The sequence below is a fragment of the Anguilla anguilla genome, chromosome 9, assembly GCF_013347855.1.
Source record: "Anguilla anguilla isolate fAngAng1 chromosome 9, fAngAng1.pri, whole genome shotgun sequence".
In the NCBI taxonomy this organism is placed as follows: Eukaryota; Metazoa; Chordata; class Actinopteri; order Anguilliformes; family Anguillidae; genus Anguilla; species Anguilla anguilla.
The window spans coordinates 45023404-45032734 of NC_049209.1; the positions used below are offsets into that span (position 1 = coordinate 45023404).

Below are 9331 nucleotides of genomic sequence, written 5' to 3' on the forward strand. Positions count from 1 at the left end.
TACATCTTTCATCGGTGGAAAGTTAAAAATTCTGAATATTATAAATGCCCTTTGTGTCATATCCAATGATAGCAATTTAAAGTAGTCTCCCATTTATCTCCATTCAGAATTTCAAACGACACCACTAATGGTCCAAAACAATTCCAAAATGCAGTGTTTATAATACGTTCAGTTGTGCCCTGTTATATGATAAATCTGCACTTAACCAATAACCATACAGTGGTTTTGGGGTAGAACACCCTTGGGAGACTTTGAGTGCAGTTATGATGCATTAGTAATGTACATATCAAGTTGTTCTACTGCTGCTTTGTTACTGCAGAGTTTTGCTGAAAGAAACAGCACCCATTCAATTGATGACAAAGTTCATGCAATTTCACAAAAAAAAAAAACACTACATTTTGATTGGAGAGATATTGTTTCATTTTTCTCTGTTCATTCATTTTGTGGTGTTCTGTGCTGCTGAGATGATAAGACTTTATTGAACGTTTGACAGGAAAGATGATCCCTCAAATGAGAATACTGATTTCAAGTCTTGAAAATTAATTGGAACAAGAATGATAACTCTAATATTATGCAAAGGCCAACTGCTACCTTGGATATCACGTTACACAAAATCCAAGTCACCAATTGATTAGCCACAAAAATGCAAAAACAAAAGGGGTAATGTAAAAATGATGTGGCAGTACTTTTGTGACTGCTGGAAAAAGTTATAAAAAAAGTTAAAAAAAATACTGCCATCTTGTGGACAGTATATATACTACATGTGCAAATAATGATATAACGGCTTCATTCGATGTTAATGCATGGTTTCCAGCCTCCCCAAATTTTCTCACGTCGCCTGCCTCCTGCGTTCCCTCCCCTGGCTTCCGGTGGCTGCCCTCATCGAATTCAAAACCCTGGTAATAGATACAGTGTACAAGGCTGATAAAGCAGCTGCATCCCCAAACCTCCAGGACAAGGTCCAGCCCTGCACCCCAACCGCGCTTAGCTCTCCTACCTCCCTGCACCGACCTGGCTATCGTTACCACCGGCGTGGACTCTACTCCTTACTGGCTCCCCAATACTACTTACTGCAGCCAGGACAGCAGAGTCCCTCCCTACCTCCCATAGGTCCATAACATGAAGACCCTGAATATACATTACATTACAGGCATTTACCAGACACTGTCATCTTATCCAGAGCGACTTACACAACTTATCCATAGTTAAGTACCTTGAAGGGTACAACAGCAGTTTCCTACCTGGGAATCGAACCAGTGACCTTTAAGTTACAAGACCAGTTACTTACCCATTATACTACACTGCTGCCCCATGCTTGCCAATATACCTCTCCCCACCTTGGTTCCCCTCTTCAACGTTCTCCCCTCTATCTACCCTATATTCCCGTACCCCCCGAAAAAAAAACCCTTCAGCTACCTTCCCTTCCACATGTTTATTCTACTGAAAAAGGATCAAAGGATTACCTGTTGCCTGGGTGTTATGGCCTGACAATTGCACTTGTCATTAACAGGAGGAAAAGTAGAGTGCTGCCACAGAATATTTTAGGCAGATAAACTCCACGTAGCACGAGCCAATGTGCTGTTGAAGGCAGGGTACTTACAGAGTCGCGGGAGGAATAGCCGAAAAGATATAAAGAAACCGACTTACCTGAAATTTCAGGCACACTTGCGAGAAAGTAAGTATTTTTAAAAGCCTTTATTGTAGCAGCATATCTGTTAATAAGTCAATAAATCAAGAGGAAGTATTTGTAGATTCAGAATAGGGATGAGCAAACCATCGATCACGTGACAGGTAGGCATGGACTGTCAATCAATTCCATGTGACACCGTAAGGCGATATAATGAAAAAAGATATACGTTACATTACAGGCATGCGCATATTGAGAAAATAAAGTGCAACTTGGATGTGTGACTGTAAACAATAATTGTTAGATAGAATAGATTTTTTTTAAAGCTCAATATAATAAAATGAGCAAAACTTTTTTTTTTTAAATGAGAGGCTAGATTACACATTCGATAGAGTTGAAATATAATTAGACAGATTGTTATTTGCTACTTGGGATGTTGGTGATTTATGAATCTAGGCCTTTTTTCGTGCACACATTGCAAGTTGCTCTGCATAAGAGCATCTGCTAAATACCACATGAAATGGTTTGATTACGAATATAAAATTGTGGAATTGGTCACAAAAGCAAATCAAGAAAAAAAATGTCTTTGACTCAAACATTATGGAGGTCACTGTACCAGCATAATACCAGCATAATTTTTAAAAATATATTTTTTGGGGCTTTTTTTCAGATTTATTAGACAGGATAGTGTAGAGAAACAGGAAGAACTAGGAGGAGAGAGAGACAAGGTCGGCGGTCGGACTTGAACCGAGGCCCCCACCAGCATAATACTGGTCCAAAGCGATCAGGACTTGTCCTGTAATTTGTTCACAAATTATTTATCCGTTGTTTCGGCACACATCATAATTATGAGGATGATTATTATTAAATCTGCCCCTTATTTTCGTCCTTTTCCGGTGTGTCTTATTGTCAGTGCATGGGGGGTGGGGTGTGGTGGGGCGGCGCTTCTCAATGCCTCGCATCCATGTACAGGTAGTTCAGTCCCGTACGATAATAACTTAAGCGCTGCATCATTTTTCAATAACTCTTGCCTTCCATCCGCTCTGAGCCATGGCCGACGGTAAGAAACGATTAACATGACCTAAAACAATGTCTTAAATATCATCATGCTACTTTACAACAGCAAAACTTCAAGCAAACTAAACAGAAATAGCCGCAACGTTCTTACATGTGGCTCATTCACGTAAGGGCGTTAAAGCTTTGCGCCACCTTTCGATAATTCTTGCTTTCCATCCGCTCTTAGCGCGGTCATGGCCGACGGTATAATGATTAATTTTACCAAAAATAAGGTCTGAAATGTCATCATGATATTTTACAACAACAAAACTTCAGGTAAACTATCTGATCACAGGAACTTGATCAAAAACAAGAGCTTTCTGTTTCAGTTTGTATGTAGCTATGACTGCCGCTGTAAACTTGAATAAGGAAAATATGTAAGGAAATACAAATGTGTTAAGTAATTTTTAAGGAACCAGCCAAATTCCCCGAGAACCCACTAAATATAAACCGACAGTTTAAAATGATAGGCTTCGGGAAGCTGCAGGTAGTTGAGAGATGAGCCTACCTCTCAATAACTGCACGTAAATATGCAATACGTAGCTATCATCTTTCTCCTTTTTTTAACAGTTCTATTCAATATACGACCCAAGTTTGTGGAAAAAGTTTCGCTGGCCGTCCTCAAGCTGCTGATGGACGATCTCCGGCTAATGAAGGTTCTGAATGCTGCGGAGGTGGAACAAGTGACAGAAGAACACCGCCAGAGAATGGACCAGGCTCGCACCTTAATAGACATGGTGCAGAAGAAAGGCGACGAGGCCAGCAACCAGCTGATGAGATGCCTTCAGGAGAAGGACCCACCGCTATTTAATGAACTTGGGTTCGTGGATAAGTACATACATTAACTATCCCTTTTTCTGTCTTCTTGTCTGATTTATTGATAAACTATAGGCTACGGTTTGCTAATTGAGAAGACAGAAAAACCTCTGCGCGCTTCAGGTATTAGTGGGTGGGTAACAGTTACTGGATACCCAGCGCGAGACAAAGGCCTAATATGCAGGTGTGTGGATGCAAATGAAACATATTGCCCTTAGCACATAGTATCATTGTGTTAAAGTGTTTATCGCCACTGGAACTAGGACTAAACTTGGTTTAGCGAGCAACGAAAATTTAAGTATTAAATTAAGTATTAAATGCTAAATGTAACTTATGCACTTTCACAGGCTCAATTTCGCGATGGACCAACGGTAGGAAAACGAGTTGTGGTGACCATCGGTACACCTCACCTCAAGAGCAACATGGAACAGATCTTTTTCCGTATTAAAATACCATCAAAAAATGGCATTTTTAAATTTTTGATATTTTTGGCCATAAGGCTATATTGCCTTTTGTATTTTGCCATTATCCACGGAAACACATTATTCATAATAAAATTCTTCAAGCATCTGTGTTCTTGTTCTGATATGTCTTTTTAATCATTTTAATTCAGAAAATAAAATCACTTCAGTTCATATAGAGAAATGAGTATCAGGTCTCTCACACAGTACTTGTTCAAATAAAATGAGGGGGAAAAAAATCACACCAGCAGAAAAGGAATATTCTCCAACGCACAGGAGAAAAGATGCACTGAGTTTTGCATGCAAGATGGGTTGCAGTGCATTTATCTTGTGCAGAACCATACATGTTCCATAATCCCCTGTTAGAGGCAAAAACACAGAGAAGGGTGAGCGATTCCAATTGGATGAAAACTACTGTTTCTACCCAATAATAGACTGTACCAAATTCCACTATCTTGAACCTGTGTCTTTATCTACTTTTAAGGACTGAGCTACTCAGAATCACAATACTGCAATTTATTGCATTGTGGTGAATTTTTTTTGTTGCACCAATTTGTGCCTTTTCTGCACCAATTTAGGTGGAAATAAAAGTCCTCTGCTTCTTTCATGTTTTTATTGGGGGGAACAAATGCATGTGTTCTAATTATTGAGGGGGGCGTATCCCCTGCGCCCCCTACCCCCCCCCCCCCGAAATCTATGCCTATGGTTTTAGGACACCCAGGTTAAGGTGCATCCTTCTAGGACCTGGACCTCACATTTGTCCCCTGTAGGAGACATGAGTGTCTCAAGGTGCCTATTCTGCTTTGCTGAAACATACAAGAGGCAGTCAGTGAAATATTACAGGCATGTGCATATTGAGAAAATAAAGTGCAACTTGGATGTATGTGACTGTAAACAATACTTGTTAGATAGAATAGATTTTTTTAAAAAGCTCAATATAATAAAATGAGCAAAAACTTTTTTTTTTAAATGAGAGGCTAGATTACACATTCGATAGAGTTGAAATATAATTAGACAGATTGTTATTTGCTACTTGGGATGTTGGTGATTTATGAATCTAGGCCTTTTTTCTTGCACACATTGCAAGTTGCTCTGCATAAGAGCATCAGCTAAATACCACATGAAATGGTTTGATTACGAATGTAAAATTGTGGAATTGGTTACAAAAGCAAATCAAGAAAAAAAATGTCTTTGACTCAAACATTATGGAGGTCACTGTACCAGCATAATACTTTTTAAAAAAAAAAATATTTTCTTGGGCTTTTTTTCAGATTTATTAGACAGAATAGTGTAGAGAAACAGGAAGAACTAGGAGAAGAGACAAGCGACGAAGGTCGGCGGTCGTACTTGAACCGAGGCCCCCACCAGCATAATACTGATCCAAAGCGTTCAGGACCTATACTGTAATGTGTTCACAAATTATTTCTCCGCTGTTTAGGCACACATCATAATTATGAGGATGATGATTATTAAATCTGCCCCTTATTTACGTCCTTTCCCGGTGTGTCTTATTGTCAGTGCATGGGGGGTGGGGTGGGGTGGGTGTGGTGGGGTGGGGCGGCGCTTCTCATTGCCACGCATCCATGTACAGGTAGTTCAGTCCCGTACGATAATAACATAAGCGCTGCATCATTTTTCAATAACTCTTGCCTTCCATCCGCTCTGAGCCATGGCCGACGGTAAGAAACGATTAACATGACCTAAAACAATGTCTTAAATATCATCATGCTACTTTACAACAGCAAAACTTCAAGCAAACTAAACAGAAATAGCCGCAACGTTCTTACAGGTGGCTCATTCACGTAAGGGCGTTTAAGCTTTGCGCCACCTTTCGATAACTCTTGCTTTCCACCCGCTCTTAGCGCGGTCATGGCCGACGGTATAATGATTAATTTTACCAAAAATATGTCTGAAATGTCATCATGATATTTTACGACAACAAAACTTCAGGTAAACTATCTGCTCAGAAACCTGATCAAAACCAAGAGCTTTCGGTTTCAGTTTGTATATAGCTATGCCTGCCTCTGTAAACTTGAATAAGGAAAATATGTACGGAAATACAAATGTGTTAAGTATTTTTTAAGGAACCAGCCAAATTCCCCGAGAACCCACTAAATATAAACCGGCAGTTTAAAATGATAGGCTTCGGGAAGCTGCAGGTAGTTGTGAGATAAGCCTACCTCTCAATAACTGCACGTAAATATGCAATACGTAGCTATCATCTTTCTCCTTTCTTTAACAGTTCTATTCAGTAAACGACTCATTTTTGTGGAAAGAGTTTCGTCGCCCGTCCTCGAACAGCTGATAGACGATCTCCGTCTAAGGAGGGTTCTGAATACTGCGGAGGTGGGCAGTGTGACAGAAGAACACCGCCAGAGAATTAAACAGGCTCGCACCTTAATAGACATGGTGCTGAATAAAGGCGACGAGGCCAGCAACCAGCTGATGAGATGCCTTCAGGAGCGGGACCCACCGCTATTTAATCAATTTGGGTTCGTGGATACGTACATACATTAAGCATACCTTTCTCTGTATTCTTTACCGATTTATTGATAAACTATAGGCTACGGCTCGCTAATTGAGAAGACAGAAAAACCTCAGGTATTAGTGGGTGGGTAGCAGTTACTGGATAGGCCTACCCAGCGCGAGACAAAGGCCTAATATGCAGGTGTGTGGATGCAAACGAAACATATTGCCCTTAGCACATAGTATCATTGTGTTAAAGTGTTTATCGATATGGAACTAGGACTAAACTTGGTTTAGCGAGCAACGAAAATTAAAGTATTAAATGCTAAATGTAACTTATGCACTTTCACAGGGTCGAATTCCCGACGGACCAACGCTAGGAAAACGAGTTGTGGTGACCATCGGTACACCTCACCTCAAGAGCAACATGGAACAGATCTTTTTCCGTATTAAAATACCATCAAAAATGGCATTTTTAAATTTTTGATATTTTTGGCCATAAGGCTATATTGCCTTTTGTATTTTGCCATTATTCACGGAAACACATTATTCATAATAAAATTCTTCAAGCATCTGTGTTCTTGTTCTGATGTGTCTTTTTAATAATTTTAATTCAGAAAATAAAATCACTTCAGTTTATATAGAGAAATGAGTATCAGGTCTCTCACACAGTACTTGTTCAAAAAAAATGAGGGGGGAAAAAAAATCGCACCAGCAGAAAAGGAATATTTTCCTACACACAGGAGAAAAGATGCACTGAGTTTTGCATGCAAGATGGGTTGCAGTGCATTTATCTTGTGCAGAACCATACATGTTCCATAATCCCCTGTTAGAGGCAAAGCCACAGAAAAGAGTGAGCGATTCCAATTGGATGAAAACTGCTGTTTCTATCCAATAACAGACTGTGCCAAATTCCACTATCTTGAACCTGCGTCTTTATCTACCTTTAAGGACTGAGCTACACAGAATCACAATACTTCAAAGGCCGGAATACGGTGGCTTCCCCAAGAGCAGCTGTAAGAAAATGATCAAAGCAGGTGCAGACAGATCTGTCTATAAATCCCCACACTCATTTATTTATGTGTATATATATACACCGGAACAGTTCACTGCAGCAAAAGTAAACGAGCAAATGGTGGCACAGGAGGTCTCAGGAGTGAATTTGTTTAATTCTTGCTAATTTTCTTACCAATGATTTGTTGTTAAGACCATTAAAAGCTTAATATTTTGCCATTTTGGGTTTGGCCCATTTTCTTTTGCCCAGGAGTGTATATATATAAAATACTAATAATAACTTGTGTCAATGTGCTCCTGAAATACTTCAGTAAAGCTTTGAGGTTCAATATTTTAACATTTCTTTAAAGAATAAAATATATGGTTCTGCATAATATAAATGTACTATGGTTAATCATATGCATTAAAACATTTTTTTGATTAAACTACATTAAAGTGGTGAAGGAATAACAGCAACTTCAGCATTTCACTGGTTTTTTGTTGCTATGGTCTGCCTGCTACCTAGCTCGCAAGCACTGATCTTCAGGTGCATGATAACAGAATACTAGCCAGCCAAGTTGGTCACATGCACTTTTCAGACTATTAAAATTTATGTGCGATTCCAGTTAATTGACGTAAAGTTTAACACTTTAGGTACTATTTGAAAATGACCAATACGAAGACAGGAAAACATAGCCTACCTTGCATCCAGTCGTCTTCCAAAGCTCTTGAGGTAACAGCTAGCAAATGTTCCAGGTGACATGGACTGGGGTCGTCGTGGAGAGATGGAATAAGCATAGTATTGATGCTTTAGCGAGCACCAGGAGTGTACACTAGGAGTGAACTAAAATAAATACAATAAAATAAAAATTAAAAAACAAAAAATACTGAATGAAACAATTTCATAATATCGAAGCACTTAGCACTCGATTCCGATATGGTATGAAATGTACATATCCGCCCGATATATCTGTCAATCCGAAATATCAGTCGACCTCCAGAGTGAGCAACCCTACGGGCCTCCTGCAACATTCAGCATCGTGTTGAGTGGTTTTACAGAAACTCAACAATGCAGCTGTTCAAGGTTGGCACAGGCATCTCCCATAATCTCCTTCTCTAATCACATTGCAAGTGACTATGTCCACAGTTCACTCTTCACAAAACCATACACGAGAAAAGAACAGTCTTACGCAGCGTGTCTTTACAATTTTATTTATTTTCAACAACAGTTCAGTTTTTTTTTTTTTTTTTTACAGACATGTTTTACCGTTTAAAATTGCATAAGCTTTTTGAAACTGTAATACTCAGCCATTATTAAAAATAAAAATCAGAATAACAAAGTTGTACACTGTAATCGCCCAAAAACTATCGAGTTATAATATTCTTTAAAAATTAAACGTGAACTGTAGTGGTTTGGCACTTCCTACAGTATGTTAGAACATATGAATGTATTTACACACATCGTATGGGGCATGGAAATGCTGTTTCCTCCCGATCTAGGGCAGTTACTTTGCCATTGTTTAGTGGAAAAGAAGACTTAAGTGAAAGCCTCACAGCTTTTGAAGAACTGCTCTATACAACCTATACAAATATGTGTGGAGTACATAACTGGTTTCATCTAAGACAGGGCTCTGGTATATCTTTGGTTTGGGGGTAACACAGACAAAACCCAAAAGTCAGGCCAGGGAACGGCAACTGGTGAGGATGACACATGTGAACAGGCTATTAATTTGGGGCTGACCGAAACCTTTTCGAAGGTCTGAAAAAAGTGATGTTACACAGGACAATATTACATGAATGCTTATATTAAGTTATATATTGTGTACTTTCTTAACCTACATAGCAAAAAAAAAACAAACCTCCCATCACAATGAACTGGAAGAATAAATGGGGTTCTAGCATTTTCTGCACA

At 39.2% G+C, this 9331-nt stretch overlaps 1 protein-coding gene across 2 annotated transcripts; it reads left to right on the plus strand.

Annotated features, from left to right (window-relative positions):
* The first annotated feature begins 2536 nt into the window (after positions 1-2536).
* Positions 2537-6943, plus strand: LOC118235433 (caspase-1-A-like). 2 transcript variants are annotated; one of them, XM_035432740.1, is made up of 3 exons: positions 2537-2687; positions 3254-3503; positions 6779-6943. In XM_035432740.1, the coding sequence occupies exons 1-3, from the start codon at positions 2678-2680 to the stop codon at positions 6804-6806; spliced, it is 288 nt and encodes a 95-aa protein (XP_035288631.1). In that variant the 5' UTR covers positions 2537-2677; the 3' UTR covers positions 6807-6943. The 2 variants fall into 2 exon arrangements, with proteins under 2 accessions (XP_035288631.1, XP_035288630.1); XM_035432739.1 differs by lacking the exon at positions 6779-6943 and adding an exon at positions 3847-4071 and having other exon boundaries at positions 2538-2687.
* Positions 6944-9331: the final 2388 nt, after the last annotated feature.

Bases quoted from the DNA above. Each gene is read 5' to 3' on its own strand.
- LOC118235433 (XM_035432740.1), top strand. The intron at 3,504-6,778 runs GTTCGTGGATAA...GCACTTTCACAG, and splicing joins CCGCTATTTAATGAACTTGG to GGTCGAATTCCCGACGGACC.